This window comes from Haemorhous mexicanus, chromosome 3 (assembly GCF_027477595.1).
Source record: "Haemorhous mexicanus isolate bHaeMex1 chromosome 3, bHaeMex1.pri, whole genome shotgun sequence".
NCBI classification, from domain to species: Eukaryota; Metazoa; Chordata; class Aves; order Passeriformes; family Fringillidae; genus Haemorhous; species Haemorhous mexicanus.
The window spans coordinates 71,581,886-71,600,295 of NC_082343.1; the positions used below are offsets into that span (position 1 = coordinate 71,581,886).

At 42.9% G+C, this 18,410-nt stretch overlaps 1 protein-coding gene across 2 annotated transcripts in view; it reads left to right on the forward strand.

The window, feature by feature from the left end:
* The window catches only part of METTL24 (methyltransferase like 24), a 45,748-nt gene that overhangs the window by 19,805 nt on the left and 7,533 nt on the right, over positions 1-18,410 (forward strand). For both annotated transcript variants that reach the window (XM_059842303.1, XM_059842304.1), the window contains exons 2-4: positions 41-139; positions 4,241-4,380; positions 9,929-10,157. In XM_059842303.1, coding sequence (XP_059698286.1) covers positions 41-139; positions 4,241-4,380; positions 9,929-10,157 — 468 coding nt within the window. The remainder of the gene's footprint in view (positions 1-40; positions 140-4,240; positions 4,381-9,928; positions 10,158-18,410) is intronic.

The window sequence follows — 18,410 nt, forward strand, 5'->3', positions numbered from 1 at the left end:
CTTGCATTGCCTTTAAGGTGTTTTTTGTTTTGTTTTACAGACTGTAAGATGGCACATTGAACTACAACCATGGGCAAGTCCAACCCCTTCCCTCAACTATGAGGCCTCAAGGTTCCTAAAGTACATTAGCACTTCTCAGGTAGGTTTTTTGTTTCAGTCTCCATTTAGAAAACACTTTGCCTGGTGCAGATTGTTCCCTCATATCTAAGGGATTAACCTCACACCAAACATTTTGAAACTGATTTATTTCTAATGTTGCTTGACCTAGCACTGATGGTCAACATGAATATAAAGGTCAAAACACAGGTTTGAAAGAATGCATTATTTCCATGTTATTTATTTCCAAATGGGTTTTTGTCCTGACAGGAGTATGGTATGACTGAAATTCTAGACGTGATGTTTCTCTCTCTCTCTCTCCCCTCTCAGATGGAAAAATACAGAGCACATGTATCAAGAGAGTGTATTCAACCTCTCCACCTCTCAATAATAGTATGATAAGCAGACTCATTTTACTTCAAAAGGAGGTAGTTGAGGTTCCCAGTAAAATGAGAAGAAGGCATCAGACCCTAACTTGGACAAGTTGTTTCAATGATACCAATAGAATATTGATATTTTCAGGACAAAAACAAAAGCCATGGAAATTGGTAGGTGTATGTTCTTTTTAAAATATGGCATTTCCAAATCCAGATTGTGCTGATGAATACTTCCAGCTTTCAGCATATATGGAAGTTCATCGGCCATCATGTCTTAGCAGAGGCATCACTTATGCACAACAGCATCTGCATTTCCTGTAAGAAAAAAAAAAAATTGAAAAGGTGCTGGATGCTCACAACTCCAACAGGGCAGCTGCTTTTGGTACCCAGGTCTGTCAGCAATTAACCCTTAAATACAGAGTTGACAGCATCATTACTTACTCTGAAGAGCAGCAAAAAGCCCCAGGTGCCAACATCACTGAGATGTCATTCATGTATGAAATCCTTTGTTAATGTGGTACTTTTGAGGCTGAGATAATTTGAAAAACCTCTAAAAAAAAAGACTGCAGGGTGTTCATGTATTCTCCAGCTTGGGGGTACATGTTGTTATTATATTGCAAAGGTTCCATATTGCTAGAGTTTCATACCTCCTTGGTGTTTCTCATAGGCAGCTGCTCTAAGCACTGACTCTTCCTTCTTCTCGCAGGAGCCAACTGACTCTAGTTCCCCTCAACTCTTTTATAACACTCTTCTTCTTACTGGCTACATCTGTGACCTGTTAGAGTCAGGCCTGTTCCTATTCTCTAATAATTGGCTCAGCTGCTACTCATTAAGGGCTAAGATTACTTTCTATACTACCTTTATTTTCTTGTATTGTATCCCCCTACAGACACCCATGGCTAAATTCTCAATAAAATGACATCTCTGCTGCCACTCATGCCAGCACTGAGAGGGCAGGAGGCAAGATGATGCATGTGGGACAGCAAGAGATGTGTGTAGAACTGCTTGTTTTGTTGTACAGAAGTTTAGACTGTGGCAGAAGTATTAAGTTTGCAAACATCCTTCATCTCAGCAACTTAATAAACAGTGGCAGATTCTGCTGAACTCCACTAGTTGGTTCAAAGCCTACAAGGACATCAATTAACAGAGAGTTTATTGCTTTTGACCCTCTCAGCGAGAAGTTTCATTCCCAGAGTAACTGACCCTGGCTGGGGGAATAATCATAAGTGAAAACAAAAAATGGGAGGAATCCCTGTTTCTGACCTAGCAGATATTACAAGATGAGTAACTGATGGGATAACACCATGACTGGTATGAGCACTTCTGAAAATGGCATCCTGCTTATGTAGGTAAGCATGGGATGTAATTTTTCTTGTTTGCTGAGCAAGTGTCTGCTAAATACTGTGCCAAAGTTCAGCCCCGTGCCATTAGTGTAGAATGGCTCAAACTGCTGGAGCAAGAAGATGCCATGTCAGCAGGGTCAAGGTGTGGCCAGAAAAAGCATTTTCAGTGCTGGTATTTTATGATCAGGAGAAGTATCTTTCTTGTGCTGCTGTTTGTACAATAGTAGTGAGCAGAAGCCCAGAAGAGGATGTGAGCTCAGTGCATCAATAAATCATGCAACAGATGGATGATGGTGCTAAAGACAGGTTCAGGGTTTGATTTCTGTTTGGTTTTTAAAAAAATTTTTGTTGTTGGTTTTTGGTTTTGGTTTTTTTTGTTTTTTTTTTTAATAGCAAGAGCTATTCAGTAGCAAGAGCTGTTAAAATTGCTTCAAACTCTGACTGTTGTAATTGCTCATAATGCCATGAGTCAATTAAGTAGCAGCATTGCAGAATCTTAGTTTTCTGTAGAGAGTACATTATTCTTCTGAGTCTTAAATTAGTGCTTATTATTGCAGTGCCATTTACTCCTTGATTGTTATGTGACTGAAGGGAAATGGGTAGTGGGGTGCAGTGCAAATCCTTGCTTAAAACTTTGTGAATCCTGGGAACAGCATGAAGAGATGTTGTATTTGCTTTTATGAATTTTCCATGGGAATTATGAGCCAAGCAGGAGCAGGGAGGGGGTGATGCAGTGTGCAGCTCTTTGAATGTAAAGCTCCAGGTAATGATCTTTCAGAGCATACAGTTCTTAAAGAATGAGAATTTTATTTACTTATTATAAGGTATGTGGTGGAGAGTGCCACATTAAAGGCTGGGTTCCAGGTTTTGCTCTCACCTCTGTGTAAAATTGTTTCATTTTTGTGGTTCCAGGTGGGACCAGAGCAGTGCTTTTTAGTTTGGCTAGGAATGAGAACTGAGCCTCTGCAGTCTGCTGTAGAAGAAGGAGAGGAGCAAGATGAGAACACTCTGTTCAGGACTGATATTTAACCTGGTTTTGTCCTTCCCACCGTTTTAGTTGTTGCCTTTCTGACAGTGCCAGCTCCCATTCCTGCAGCCAGGGCTGGTACTGGGTCCGAAGAAAAACTTTTCATCCCGATGGCCCAGCTGGGTTCTCAGCTCTTTGCTTTCTTCTCTGCATGGTAGCAGCCTATGCCCTGCAACCCCTGACTGATGGCTGGGCTGCGTGGTTTGAGAAGCCCTTCAGGAACAAGCTGTGGATGCTGATGCTGCTGCAGAGCAGTGCAGCCTTTCCTGGGCAGAAGCAGCCACAGCTTTGGGCAGAATTAGCCACAGCTTTGGTGCTTCCTTCTGCTTCCCCTTGCCTCCTTGCCACTGCTATGGTGAGAGCCGTACGAATTGTACCAGATCTCCATCCACTGCTGTGCTCTGGCCCCTGTGTTCTGCAAAGGGTGCAGCACTCTCCACCTCTGTGCCTGCCTTTTCCAAGTGGATTTGGAGCAAGAAGGTGGAGTGGAATTTGGTGGCCTGGGGGTGAAATTCTGGCCTGAGCTGCTGGATGGACAGGCAGAGCTGGAGCTGCAGGCAGGAGCTCCTCTGTAGGGTGTCACTCACAGGGCCATGGCTTTGCTGGCTCAGTTGCTGTGGGTTTGGCTGTTCCAGGCTGCTGCTCAGCTACTGGCAAAGCTGACTTCACCCCTCAGTGATTTTTGACACGTCCAGGTTTCTGATGAAACCAGTGCATTTTCAGTCTTTGCTTTCTTGGTCCGTACAAGGGCTTTGACTAACAGTGTTCCTCCCCGCAGGGTCTCTATCTCTTCTTTTGGAGGGCTTTTATCCTGGCTTTAGACTCCAGATGTCCAAGCCAGCTCAGCATGGACACACATGCTATGATTCCTCTGTTTAGTTATGCACTTGCTTAAATCCCTTTGTTGTTGGAGAGGGCATGTGTTGGGCTAAAGATTAAATCCCTTCTGGAGCTGAGATCCATGACACTCTGGGTAAGGTACTCATTGCAGAGACACTGCAATTTTCTAATTACAGTCTTGATTTTAACATTATTCAGGATGCAGATTCCACTCCAAGGTTTGAAAACAAAAAAAAAAAAAATTTAAACATTTGAATGCTGAAACATCTTTTCCTCATGGAAAAAAAATGAATTTGGGTATAGTACTAATGCTTAATTATTTGCTTTTCAAACTGCATTGCTCTCTGGGGAATTATGTAAGCCTTAAATTTCACCAAGCGGAACAGACAAACAAGGAAAAAAAACCCATCAAATCTTTGTAGCAGTGTATCAGATTGACAATAAGACTTAAATTAAACCAATGAACATTTTTCTTTTTTCCACTACTCCCCCAGAAGGCAAATTAAAAACAAGTTAAAAGTCCTGTCTTAAAATGAAATATCCTTTGATTTCAACAGATTTCATGTGAGCACATGAACCTGAACAGCTTCAAAGGGTACTCCGAAACCACAAAAAAGCCCTGGTCAGTCTGCCTTGATGAGAGGTTTAGCCTCATCCATCGAATCAGAAGCAAGAAATGCCGTCTCTATTCACTTGGGTAAGTGCTCTTTTTAAAATAAAGGAAATTGTTTCATGGCAAGTAGCTTCAAAAAGCCCTATAAATACAACACAGGCTGCAGCAAGGTTGTCTTCTAAAATACAAACTTTGTTCAGGTGTGTTTGTCATGTGTTGATGTGCTTCTGTAAACTTTATTTTTAGGGAAAAATCCTTTCTCCATGAGGGTCTTTCTTTTCCTTTGCCTTTCTAATATTGGTATGAAAACAAATTGCTTGCTGGTGAGTTGTGAGTGGTAGTTCACGTGGAGGAAGATGGAAATCAAAGAGGTAAGCTGAGAAGCCTACAGCATCTGCCTTGAGCAGAGGTGACTTACATAACTGCCAGGGATTTCAGCAGCATTGCTTACAAAACTTCATTAACCAGCTCTGGGACAAAACAGTACATTTCCATGTGAGAGTGAGTTTGCTCAACACCTCAGGGGTGACATGTGCCAAAGTGATAGTGACAAAGGCAGCTGTGACTGCCTTTGTAAATTGTAATGTGTGCAGTGTTGATGATATTTACAGCTCTTGAGGGTGAAGTTTTCACTCTTCTCAGAAGAAGTGCTTTTACAGGTAGCAAATCCACACATGCAGCCTGTTTCCCTGCTAGTAAAACATTCTGTTGTCCCAGAGGAAGAGGGAGGTCTGTTCTCAGAGTGCATCAGGCCATCAGCACACAGGTGCTTTAGGAGAACGGTCGCTGGGATCTGGGGCTCATTTCACACAGATCACCATGTAGAGCTGCCTGATAAAACTGTACTTGCTGTCCTGAGAGGCAGCTTTAGGTTAGAGGTGTGTTTAAAGGCTTCACCTCCCTTGAACCAACGCACTTCATTCCTGTGACTTTGCTGCTGTGGATTTACAGAGGGTGAATAGCAAGGAACCATGCCGGGGTGGCATTTCTCATGGCAGGTAACACCTGCAGTGAGCATGGAGGGGAGGCCAGGTGCCCTCTAGTCAAATGGAGTGGCTTTGGTTAATTTGGGTGGGTTTGTACTTTGACAGAGTTTATTTGAGCTGTAAAGACCCAGATCTGTGAGAGGAGGTGCTTTCAAGTTTTGTTCAGCAGCACTGCTCTGTGTGCAGAGCAAGAACATGCTCCTTAGAGACAAATCACATATACAGAGAGAAAATTTCCTTTGACTACTGTTGCTTCTTATTTTCTGAGTGTTCTTTGCAATGTATTTCAAATTATACTTACCTGGCATTAATGCAAGATAGAGGTTTACATGATTATTTTCCTTCTCAGCTTTTCATGTCCCTATGAAACTTAGGAGAGATGCTGTGCATGCTCAGTTCCAGACTTTACTGTCTGACTGTAGTACTGAGTTATTGCCTGAGGGCCCTTCTAGTAGTCAGTAGGGAGAGGCAAGCACTTTCAGGTGGAAAATCAGCTAAACTGAATAGCATTCTGGAGGTAGGTACAGCTTTCCTTTGATTATAGTGGAAGTCTGGGATAAGGTGGCTGCTGATTTTAGGTGTCTTGGCAAAGTAGTCAAAGTTCAGTGAAATCGACCTAGACCTTGGCCTGCAAGCTGCATGATCATTAATATTATACCTGAGCTCCTGTGTTGATGTCCATTTTCCCTGTTGTTAAGGATCAAATGTGGATTGAGAATGGTATTTTTGTTGAATTGTCCAGTAGGCACAGCCCAGAGTTGATTTAATCTGTGCTAGGAAGTTCAGATTAGGCACGAAGCTGACCAGCACTGAGATATTTTGCTAATGATTTTGAAAAAAAAAAAAAAAAAAAAAAAACCTAGCCAAAACTGAGCTAGTGTGTGCATACCAGTGCTTTATATGTGGTGCTGTTCTGTGTATGGTCCAGGGACCACAAGTGCCAGATTTTCTGTAATGATAGGGTTTAGCAAAGATCAAAACAGATGTTGGCTCTCCCATCAATCATCAGATACACACATGCAGTAAGTAACCAACCAGCATGCATCTCATGAAACACCTGGAAAATTAAAGAGAAATACTTGAGGTTATGGAGAAGCATTCTAAAATCCACTGGTTTACTTCTGCAAACTTTGGAGCTTGTTACTGCGTAATTCTTCCCCTCAGACTCATTTCCTTTAGTTTATGATAGACAGAAAAGTAATTTTGTTCTAAGGCAAAAATCCACTTTAAACATTTTTGTTATCTCTTATGTTTCATAAGGACCAAATGGGGAGCAGCTGCTTCTAATGAAGAGCATTCACTGCGGAAAAAATGGAGGGAGGACATATGTGAAAGTTCAGTGGAAGTGTTACCAGGAATCCTGAATTAAATCCATATATCATTAAAACTGGAATAAAACATGCTACTTAAGCTTTGCCTTCTTGAATGCCATAGAAGAGGTTACTTGTGAATGGGAGGGAGCAGTGTCTGGAACATCTGGGGATCTTTTTAGATTAGTATTAGTTGCTTCCACTACTGGGAGGCAGCAATGTTTTTGCTTGGGGGACAGGATTTCCCAGTGTGATACATAATTGCAATATGCATTAGTGAGCTCTAGTTATTAGTGCTAAATCTGCTTGGATTAAACTAAGTCAGTTACAAACACCACAGGCAAGCACTCAAGCTGGGATAACATAAATGAATGGGATTTCAGAAACTTACCAGCAGAGGTTTAAAGAGTCTTCCTGTAATACAGCATAAATGCCATTTCAGGTGCATCCTGAAGTGTGTGTAGGAGTGTTAGGATTCAGGCAGGGGGTCCATCGTTTTTCCCTGAGCTGCTGAGCTCAGTTATCTTCCTTTGAAAGAGAGGAGGAGGAGGGGGGACAGAGAAAGGGAAAGCTGGACCTTAACTTGCATGTGTTTATAGCTCTGTTCTGTGGTCGCTGTGGGAGCTGGAGTACCTGCAGTTATCAGGTTTTTCAGGCTGGATCAGCTACAGGTGTCCACTAGAGCCGTGCAGAGCGGACAAAGCAGCCTTTGTGCCGCTCGGCGCTCGCTGTGCCCCGGGCGATGCAGGGGCCGCTGTGATGCTTCATCCAGAGCAAGCTACAGCCCAGTGCCTATTCTGAGTGCAAGGCTCTGTGCCCCCTGACCCTCTGTGAACCCTGGGAGCAGGGAACAGCCAAGGGACACTGCTGCCCGCTGTGTCCCGGGTCAGCGTCGCTGCCCTGCCGCCGGCGGGGAGCGGAGCCTTCCCTGCGCTCGCAGCCGGGAGAGCCGGGCGCGGTGTGCGCTACTGGGAAGGGCCCCTCTGCCCCTCCGCAGGGCACCGCGGGACCTCTGTCACCGAGCTGCCTTCTCCCTCACGGGAAAATAGGTCATCTTCTTCGGCAGGTTTTGTTTTGCTGCTGGTGGAGGCAGCAGCTGCTCTCTCCTGATGGCGAGGAGAGGCCTTGCTAGTCTTCTATGACCTCCACACCATCCTTCTAAAGTCATGATTCCTTTTTGAGTAACACCTCTTTCTTTAAGAAACTAAATCTTTGTTAAGAGACCTAATTTTTTTATCTTTCTCATGCTACAGTATCCCTTTGCAGGATCACGTGTGGGCCAGGCATTTTTTGAACCAGTTCCTTTGGAGAAGACCTCATTTTCTCTCCTATACATTTGTTGCTGGCTGGATCTCTCTTGAGGCATAAATTTGAGCTGGTAACTAGAGTGCCACATGCCCGTCTCTACCCTCATCTGTATTTTTTATCCTGTTTTTTCCACCGCTGTGAAGCTCCCTTTGCAGTCCCCATGAGCAGCAATCTGTTTGGAGGCAGCCTGAGGTTTGTCTGCACCAAAAGCAGCTGGCCCTCTGGGTTGTACCAGCTGGTATGGTCGGAAGTGTGTCACGGACACATGTGGCCATTGGTCGCTGGTGGGCTCATCACTAATGCTGTGAGTGTCCCCAACAATTCCCATGCTGTTCATTTTTAGCCAGTGTCTCATTCCTGAGGGATTACACTGGTCTTTGTCCCTCACTGTCCCTTCTGTAGAAAGCCACATGCAAACAAACATGTCGATTCACTTGGTTAACTTCTGAACTTTTTTCCTAATGTGTGTTGAATGTATTAAAAGAAAACTCCTCTCTTTTCCTCCCACACAGCTGTATGGGTTGGAATCATGTGAATTAGGGTTGTTCTTAAAAGCATACTGGGCTATTTTTGCTCACTCTGTCTTCTCCTGTTTTCCCAAGGGAAGTTGGTTGAGGAGAAGACAGCATCCTAGGGTATTGTTACAGTGTGCTTGGCCAGTATTACAGCAGGTGTCATACTGTGTTGGTAGCTTCCAAAGAAAATGCTCTTCCACACGTTGTTTCATGAGTTGAATTCATTTTATCCTACCTGTATGTCATCTGTGTAGATCATTTAGTGCTGGCCTAATGTACCATAGTGTGTGACGTGATTTAAAATGTGCCACGTTTCACATATTGATGCAAATAGCCAAAATTATTTCAGCCCCCCATCTTTGCTGAAGATAACTGTGGTGTAGTGCAGCAAGTGCTCTGCTAGTACATCTAAGAGGACTGCCCTGTCATGGTCTGTGCACAACAGATAAATGTTCTGCTGTTAGTACAAAATGAAGAATCTCAGTTGTACAATTTGCAGTACAACTGATTCGAAAAAATCTTTATTCTCTTCTCAGTGCTACATGTGTGTATATCAAACAGCTTAATTTTGTTTAAGTTTAATGTTTAGTGCATGATTTGAATCACATTTGGAATAAGCTTGGAGGAGTAGGAATGAGGAGAACATCCTGTTTTACGGAGTAGGAAAGGCCCATGGTTCAGATGTGTGACTGCAATGGTAAATGCCAAATTTTTTTCTTTTTAGTGCACCCTGTGTGAACCACTGGGCCACAGGAGGTGAGAAGACGTGTTTTAAAAGGGAACAGCCTTTTAAAACACGTCTTCTCACAGAGGCAGGGACTGAGACAATACTGCTGTACAAGGGGGCTATTAATTTTTCTTCTTCTTTTGGGTCTTCTCCAAATTAGCAGCAATCTTTCTCTCGAGTTTATGTAACAACTCTGCTACTGTTGTAAAGTGCTTATTTTTTAATATGCTATTTTAAACCTGTGTCTTCCTGTCCACAGAGAAAGAGAGGCATTTGGTTCTTGTGCCTTGTCCATACTGGTGGTCACTGTGGGTCACATTTGTAACAAGTGACAGATGTGGTGTGAAATATGCCAGATTTTTACAAAGTAGTATTGCCTCCATTTTAAATGTATTTTCTCTTCTGTTTATGGCTTGGTTGTTGGAAGTTTATGCAGCAGGGACTAAGGAAAGTAGTGTAAACTTTTCAAGAAAAAAAAAATTCAAAATAGAGAAATATATATATATAAACATAAAATATTAAATAAGCAATGACAGCACAAAGATTCCAATGTTTAATTTACTTTCGTACAAATTTTTCCAACTTCTGAATTAAGGAAAAGTATTTTGGGAAAGTTATCAGAATGGCTAAAAGTGGTTTAGTTCTTGCCTAGAAAGTTCTACTATTGCATTGAGCTTGAATTTTCTTCAAGTTAAGTTAATTCATCCTCAGAACATCCTACTCACTAATAGTTTTTTTGCTGCATTAATTGTTACATTTTTTAATAATTTTTTTTTTTTAACATAGGTTAGGCAATGATGACAACCAGTTTGAGCTCAGCATGGCCAACAGTGGATGTGAGGTGCATCGCTTTGACCCCAGCATCAAGTCAGCTCACATTCAGCAGGGCCGGCGCCTCTGGTACCATCGCCTCTCCATCGACTGGAGGGATCCCAACCCAGCCATTGCAGCTCATAAACTTCACAGCAACACTAAGAAGCTGGGCACAGTATTGAATGAATTTGGACATCAGAAGGTGAGGAAGGGCCTGCGTGTCAGGTTTCTGACTGCACGGTTAGGTGTTGGGAAAGCTCCAGATCTCCCTTCTTGCTGCCTGAGGAGACCAAACACTCTCCAAGCTCTCCTGATAGTGGATTTTTTTCTTCAGCAGTACTTGTCATGCATTTCTTTTAGGGGTGCCTTTTCTGTCTTGCTTTCTCTGTGTGCTGAAAACAGCCACGATGATTTTAAATCCCTAGCTGTATAGCAAATACTTTTTCTCCTCCTCACTTCCTTTTCCTTTGAAGTATCTGGTGACATTGGGAGCTAGCACATTCAGTCCTGTGGAAGTTCTGGTCTTTGCCTGAGTCTGAAAACTGAACTACTCACACAGGCAAGTTTATAAAGAGAAAACAATATTTGCAACAGTAATTAGAAGAGGAGAGGTAATGGATGGTTTGTTTACATTTTCAAGGTCACTGTTCCTAATTACAGTCCTCAAAAACAAAAACATCCTGTTTTGAAATTGGCAGCAATCGGTGGGGTGTTTTTATAACATTTTCCAGTTTGTTTTTAAGGAACTATAAAGACATCAGGAATCTTCAAATCTCAAATAAACGTTGCCATAATACATTTCAGGAAATTCTTAGGTTGCTTTTAAGAGAGTTTTTCCTTCAGAGAATATACAAACATGAATTCAAATGCTAATATACTTCATTGCCTGCAGCTAGTTCTTGTCTTTGTTTTTCAAGAAATAGGCAGCCTGGGCTAAGGAGCTGCTCTTCTGTGTAAGATTTACAAAGCAAGCAGGGCAACGTTTGTTTGGCTTGTTATTTAAAAATGCAAGATGTCCTTTTCAGTTCACTTTTTACCTTTTTAAAATGTTTTCTTTTGGTTCAGCTCTACTGATTGGAACATTTTGAAGATAAGAGCAGAGAAAAGGAGCCTTTTCCTTCTTCTTCCTAGCCATATGTATCTGTGCTAGGCTGTGCATTAGTGAAATATCTGAGGAGACAGAGATGGCTTTTCTTAGATGTGAGCCTTGCATTATTTTGATTTTAGAAGAATTAGTCACACAGCAAAAAACTAATGAACCAATCCAGAAAAAGTGTACAAGTCTTGTGACATACCAGACCTGCTGAGGCCAGTGTTGGGTTATCATGGTAGAACAGAGTGGTTGTAACACCTTCTGTGAAAGAGAAGGATGTAGGGGTGAATTCTGAGTGTGTAACTTTCTGAAAACAGTGGGCTGGATGGCAGCCAAGGAACATAATGCACACGTAACACATGCAACCAGGCTTTCCTCTAGCTGTGTACTTATGGGATTTGGTTAAGTGTTTTGGTGCATTATGAACAGCATATAAAGCCTCTTGCTCTGGTAGCATTTGAGGAGCTCCCCTGTGTAAAGCTATGGCTTAGTGAAGTCAGGAGCTGACTTTCTCCCAGTGGGGATAAAGGTGTTACACACTCTGAGACTTTCTGGTGTTTTATACTTGTGAAATACCTGAGTGGGCTGACTGTCCTCACATTTTTCTGTTTAGGTTTTCTTTAACTTAGAAGGAAGGCAGCCTGAGAAATTGTATATTGTGTAGAGACACCATTCTTCTGGTGAATGTGAGTGGAATGTTCCCTTGACTGAATAAATAAGTTAATTCAAAACAGTTTCACAGAATATTTTCCGAAGAACTTTTTTCCAATTAGAAAATTAAAACATGCTCTTCGTTCCATTTTTAATTTAAAACCTCTTCCGCCTACCCTCAATGTTGTTCCATTCCCACTTCAAGGCAGGAATTCCAGCTGCATTTGAAGTTAATGCCTCGCTTTATCCATGCTTTTATTCTTTGAGATTTGGGACTTGATCCAAGACCCTACAAGTGACTGAAACTACTTCCACTGATGTAAGAAAATCGGGCTGATGAAGACAGTGCAGACAAGATCTCCTGGAGCTCTTGCTGTTGTAGTCTTGAAAAGAAAACTTGCATTTTGGGGGTTTTGTGTGCAAGAGAACCAAAGAACTTGGATGGGCTCATTTGCACCCTGACTCAGATGAGAGCACACCTGCTATTCTGCAGGCAATACTGGGACCTCATCCACACCAGGGAAACCCACCCTGATATTTTGGCAAGAAATACAAACATTTTTTGGAGTCAGAGTGGATGTGAGAAAAGATTAGAAGAACTTGATCTAACTGGCAATGTGGCAAAACAGTCCTCAGTTCTCTGAGGATTGTAAATAGCCTGGAGGCAGAGGATTTATCTAGTAATATATTAGGATGTGGCTGACAAAGGAAACGTAGTCAGAGTATTTTTGGGAACCATTAGAGTGTGAAATCTCTTAAGCCCTGGAGTAATCTCCAAAGGATGTCACGCGAGCCTTATTTCCTGATATACAGATCTAAACTGAAAATTTACTGGTGTATCTTCTGAGAAAAGCAATATTTTATCAGCCACAGGAAAGCATAAAGATGTAAAAATTGATCTTGCTCATCTTCCTTTCTCATCCCCCTCACCCTCAACTATTTTGCTGAACATGCACACTCTGTAGTGCACTCCTGATGAACAGTGGGGGAAAAAGGGAGAAAGCCACTGAGGGGCCTTGATTCTTATGGCAGTGGAGTTCAACGTTATGAAAGCTTTCACTTTCCTATTCTCGAGCTACCTACAAGGCTGAGGATGCTACAGGGCTGGTGTTTCCCATGGATTAGTGATAGGTGCATGGAGAGCTTCCTTTCTAGAGAGTTGTTGGAGAATTCAAGTCAGAAGGGATCTTGAATGGCTCGTGGTTCAGTCCTCTGCTCAAAGCAAGGCCAGCTGTGAAGTCAGACCAGGTTGTTCAAGGCTTTATCCACCTGGTCTTGAAAAACACTGAGTTTTCTCCAGAGCAGAGGCTTTCCAGCTTCTCTTAGTCAGCTGTTGTCCTGCTGGACTGTTCTCTTAATGAAAATATTTCTCCTCATATCCAGTCTGAACATCCCTGATTTCCTTTCACGTCTATTGGCTCTTGTCCTGCTTCTATGCACTGCTAACCCTTAATAAGAAATTCAAACCAAGCTACTAAGTGTATTCAGTATTCCGAAGATTGTGCTGTGAAGCACAATTAAAAACCTTCCACAGAAAGGCTCTGAGGAGCAGAAAAAAGCAAGAGTTTATTCTGTCCCAAATGGACAGTGGTCACATATGCAAATTCTTATTTCAGTAGTAGTTTTCCTCCCTCTTGAGCTCTGCAGGACAAGTCTCTTGCCCTCAGTAAGTGCTATGAGTTTACATTCCTTGGCAGTATAGCTCACCAGCAGATGAAATTGTTTCTTGTAAAACAAATTAATCTGCAAAGGAGAATCTGAGAATGCCGGGTAAAACCCTAATTCAATCAGGAAATGCTCATAGCTGTAACTTTCAGCGGAGCTGTGTTCAGCTCCTGACATTCAAGTTATCTTAAACAAATTGTGTAAGAGACCAAACTGTGTCATTGTTTGTTATGAAAAGAAATGCAAATCAATCTTTACATCCTGATTTCGATTTGAAGGCCTTAATTTACACTTTCTCTTCGTGAAGATTTTTTTCTGTAATAACTTGGATAATTTTGCTTCATTTTATTGAATAGGCTTCAATTTAGGATTTCAAAAGGAAAAAACTCTTCACCTGTTATTTAATACTCAACACAACTTCAAAACACTGTACCCTGGAGTCATTTTGATTAATAACATCATCTCCGCCTAGGCAAGTAATTTATCACTTGCTCTTCTCCTCAAGTAGATTCTATAGAATTTATTTTATGCTGCTTTCAGCTTTGTGAAGGCTGATGTGAAAGGACAAGTATTAAAGAAAGGATTAACTATTTTTGCTTCAAATCAGCTCTGTTGATAGTACACAAGTAAACATAAAGTCCAGAGAAAATGTGTAACAGCTTAGATGCGCATGGTGATTTTATTAACAAAAAAAAAAATAAACTCTTCAGATTGGGAAATGTCCATGTTCAAGTTTTGTAGCAATGAAATCCTTGTAATTGCTCTTTACTATGCATACCTTAGGGCTCTAGGGGCCAGAACAGGCTTTTGAATTCTTGATCCTGCCTAGACAAAAACATTTAATTTTGGTTATCCTCTGCAAGGCTAGACTTAGGTGTTGCCCAGGGAGCCTGGGGGTTGCTTAGTGTGAGTTGCATTCACTGAGGTTCACTGTGCCCTAGCTCAGTGTGCAGGTGCCACCAGTGTTTGCACACTCAGCTCATCTCAACTCCCAGCAGGACCTCAGCACCAGCTGGTGAGCACCTGCAGACTGGTCCTGATGTGGAATCCTGAGCTCAAGATGAGAAGCCAGGAGCTCAGAAGCCCAGGAGCTCTTGCAGGGACAAGAGTCCTTGTCTCTGGTGTTGCTGCAGCTGGGGAGCAGCTCCCATCACCTTGCTGGAGTGGGGGGCACAAGCTCAGATCTGCTCTGCTACGTGGCTTAGTGTCAGAAAGAACAAATGAGACCAGGTCTTTTGAATCATTGCATCACAAATCCTAAAGTAAGTGTGTGGAATTCTGAATTCTTGAAAGGGTTTTATTTTTTCTTTGCTTTTTATGCTTATCTGGGGCTTTTCCAGAATCTCAATTCTAGAAGGAAAAAACCCACCCTTCATCTGATTTTTAGCCTCATTATTTTTACATCCTATTTTTCTTGTGCAATCAGTGGTCTCTAAGCTTAAGTGGCCCTTTTTCTGCAGCTGTTATTTACCATCTATATATAGCAGTGAAGAACAGCCTTTGCTTTTGCAGGGCTATCATGCTGGCCCTTCTAAGATTACTCCAATATGAGAGATCCTCTATTTCCAGTAACATCTTATTTGTGTTGAGCTGCCCCTCCTGCAGCTGGAGCATCAGCAATCAGTACTATTCAGAAGTCCCAATGCTGTCTCTGCTAAGGCTCAGGCTGTGACTGCCTTCTTCTTGGAAATGTCCTGACTGTCCTTCCCTGGAAATGTCTGCAGTTACTGCTTATCATCTTGTTTGCCTTTTTGTGACTCATCAGACTGTTTCCTTGTTATATCAGTTTCTGAGTGGCACAGTAGAAGGAGTTTAGTCTCAGAACACTGAATTTTTTCAGAGTGTAAATGGCTGGTCATGACCTATTTGCAGAAGGAGTGAGTCTGCTCAGCGAAGTCCCATTTTAGTACTGCACCCTTTTGCACCAGGCAGATGCAATGCCATAGCACTTAGAGCTTATAGTCTAAATAAATGACCAGCCACAGGATGGAGGAGCACGAACCTCACCTCCAGTAACTTAAATTTCTACATTTGAGATAGCTGTTGAAGTCCTTATAGACTCAAGCTAAACTGTTATGGTGCAGTTTGTCTCGTTCAAGGGCAGACATTGCTGCAGCTTGAGCACTAACTGGTGCCCCGTGGGAACCCTTTGTTTGGGGGTCTCTCAGAGAGCTGGCAAACCTTACTCCCCTTGCTGAAAAGAGGCAGTCAAGCTGGTGCAGACATTTCTTCCTGCAGTTGGAAATGCTGCATTCTGTAGCCTTGTAATAGTTGCCCCTGAGTAATCCACAAGCTCCTGGCACACAGTGTTTCTTTCCTGCACCTATATATTTTTTCATTTCAGGGATAATGAAATCAAGGTGGTGATAGGTCTGTATTTGCCTAATCAGCTGGGGCTGCTGCTGCCTGAAGTATTTTAATTGTAGGTAGATTGAAGAGTTTGGCTGCAACTAAAAATGGGCTTGACAACCTCATGTTTCTGGAAGCAAAGATCTTTGGATAGTGATTTACTGCTCACCACCTCTTGCTTTTGGTGTTGTGTGCACAAAGTGCCTCATGCACTTTCCTTTGCAGGTTTTCTCTTGGTCCCTTACATCTCCTTTTGCCTCATTTAAATTCTCTCCACCAGGAGCACTTCGCAAGACATTGTTAAGAATATTGGTATTTCTAGACAGCGACCTGAAGGTGCTGTTCAGTATGCAACTGTCAGGCATGGAGGAAAGATCTTTTTAATGATACCATTGGCTGAATATGGTGCAATCCATAGCCTTTTCTTCCCCTAGGAAAAGGCCTAGTGCAACACCTGAATTGTAATGAAAGTGTTGAAGTATTGCGCTGTTGAAGCAGAACTTATTCAGGTCATCTTTCAAAATAAGAAATAAAGGCACTTTCAAAGCATATTATTGTCTGGTAAAAATTAGAAGGGAAGGACAATTCTTTTTAGGGTTTTATTTTCCTTTTTTTTTTTTTTTTGCTACCTTTGTTGTGGTTGTTAAGACCCTTCAGAAAAAAAATCAGGTAGTAAAAATCCTCTTTCCCCCAGCTTTGCTAGAGGGCTGTGCAAGCTGTGCTCAATTCCACCTTCCTATTTGACATTTTCAGTGTCTAAGAGTTGCGTTCAGAGGAGCATGGCACTCGCTGCAGGCACTGTGGAGCAGTGCACAGAGCTGTGCTGATGCTGAAGGAAACCAGGCAGTCCTGCTCCCTCCTCCTGCCAAACCTGGAGCTTGGCAGGAGCCTGGGGAGCCTGCCCTGCTTCACAAGGTGGTACCAGATGCAGGTACCTGCTGAGCTCAGACCTGTATGCACTCTCCCCAGCTCCTCCTTAAGCCACTAACCCTGGCTTAAACACAGTAATGTGAATTTTACGCTTTCCATTTGGTTGAGGTACTGAATATCTGATCGGGGTGGTGGTCCGTGGTGTGGCATGGGTTTAATGAGAATTGAGAGCAACCCCTTTCTATGAGCATCCTGGTTTTTCTCCACTGCCCATCTTTCTCACAATTTCCCAGTGGTGTTGACATTAACAAGCACTTCAGATAGATGCCCTATTCAGAGCCTCTAGGAGCTTTCTAAAAAAATGTACTTTTTCTTCTCCCAACACTTGTCCCTCCTCCTGTCATGGTTTACAAGTTCTTGTCATTGGAATTGGTCATATCTTGTTTAAATACTTTCACCTTGGTGTCTGGATCCTTTCTGGTCTCTCTTCTCATCTGACAGCAGTTTAATGTTCTGTTCTCAAAAATTTGAAATCCAGAGGTCAAAGGCTTAGCAGTTCTTCCTGCCCCACCTGAATCCCTGTCCCAGATGAAATCTGAGTTGTGCAAGCATTTTGTGATGGTTTTTATTCACATTTTCAGGAATGTACCTGCAACTTTCTTCCTGTCATGGTTGCAAGCAAATAGAAGGGAGGCAGGTTGGCACCTTGGACCAGAAATGGAATGAAACAAATAGATCCCCATGGAGGGGTGCAGTCTCAAAGGACCTTATTGCTCTGGCAAGTGCAGATGGAAGCCAAGTCCTCCACCAGGTTTAACTGGAGCTACTTGAATATACCAGGGCTGCTGCTTCTTATCCTGCAAAAGATGTTCTTTAAGGTGTGGTGGACATTTTTTGAAGATGGGACTCTGCTCTTTTCTTCAGTTATCTACATTTTGAAGGCCCCCATGGGCACTGTGTTAATAAACCATAGAAGGCCTTGCAGCCAAAATGCTGTTTACTCTGAGCAGCTATTTTATGGCAGCCTAAGCCCTCTGTCCCTTGCACTGCATGCACACACTTGCAGGTCTTGCCCCTCAGGGCTTTGGAATCAATTGTTGCTTTACCATTTCCCTCCTATTGCAAACCTCCTGCACTGACAGCTCCCTTGTCCTGCTGCAATGTGCTTGACCTGTTGCTGCTGGCTTTCACTTTCAGCAAGACCAGGATAATGTGGCTTTATGCAAGCACGGAGCTGTGTCCCACCATCCGTGCTTGGTGCAGCACAAACAGACTGCAAATGTTCGTTCCCCTCTAATGAAGAGGTTTGAGGGTCTAGCATACACCATTTACTCTTTTGAGTAAATATCCGTTCCCACAGGCATCCAGCAGTGTCTGGCAGAGAAGACCAAAAGAGCAGAAAGGAAAGGGTTTCCCCCCCTGTGGGGGGAGTGGGCAGCAGGACATCTCCTGCAGGATTAGATGGCTGAATGCACGTTTTGCAAAGCAGCTCCTGCGCCCAGCCAGGGCTGCACACAGAGCGGCTGCGCTTCCGGCTCGGCTGCTGGAGGAGTGTGTAAAGTATTTAAAATGTCTGTTTGCAGCAAGGGCATTGGCAAGCAGAGCTTTTGCAGCTGATGAGGCTGTTGATTTATTTAAAGCCAGGATTTCTGCAGACCCCTTGTGGGATTTTTCCTACTTGGGCAATCTAGACATTAGATTGAAGGACCGGGCAAGGGGTCCAGGTTGTTTTCATCTTAGAGTGTACAGCAGGAGAGCCATGTGAACTGTAGAAGGTAACAAATGGGAGCTGGAGCACAGTGTTTCTGAGCAGAGGTGCACACTTGA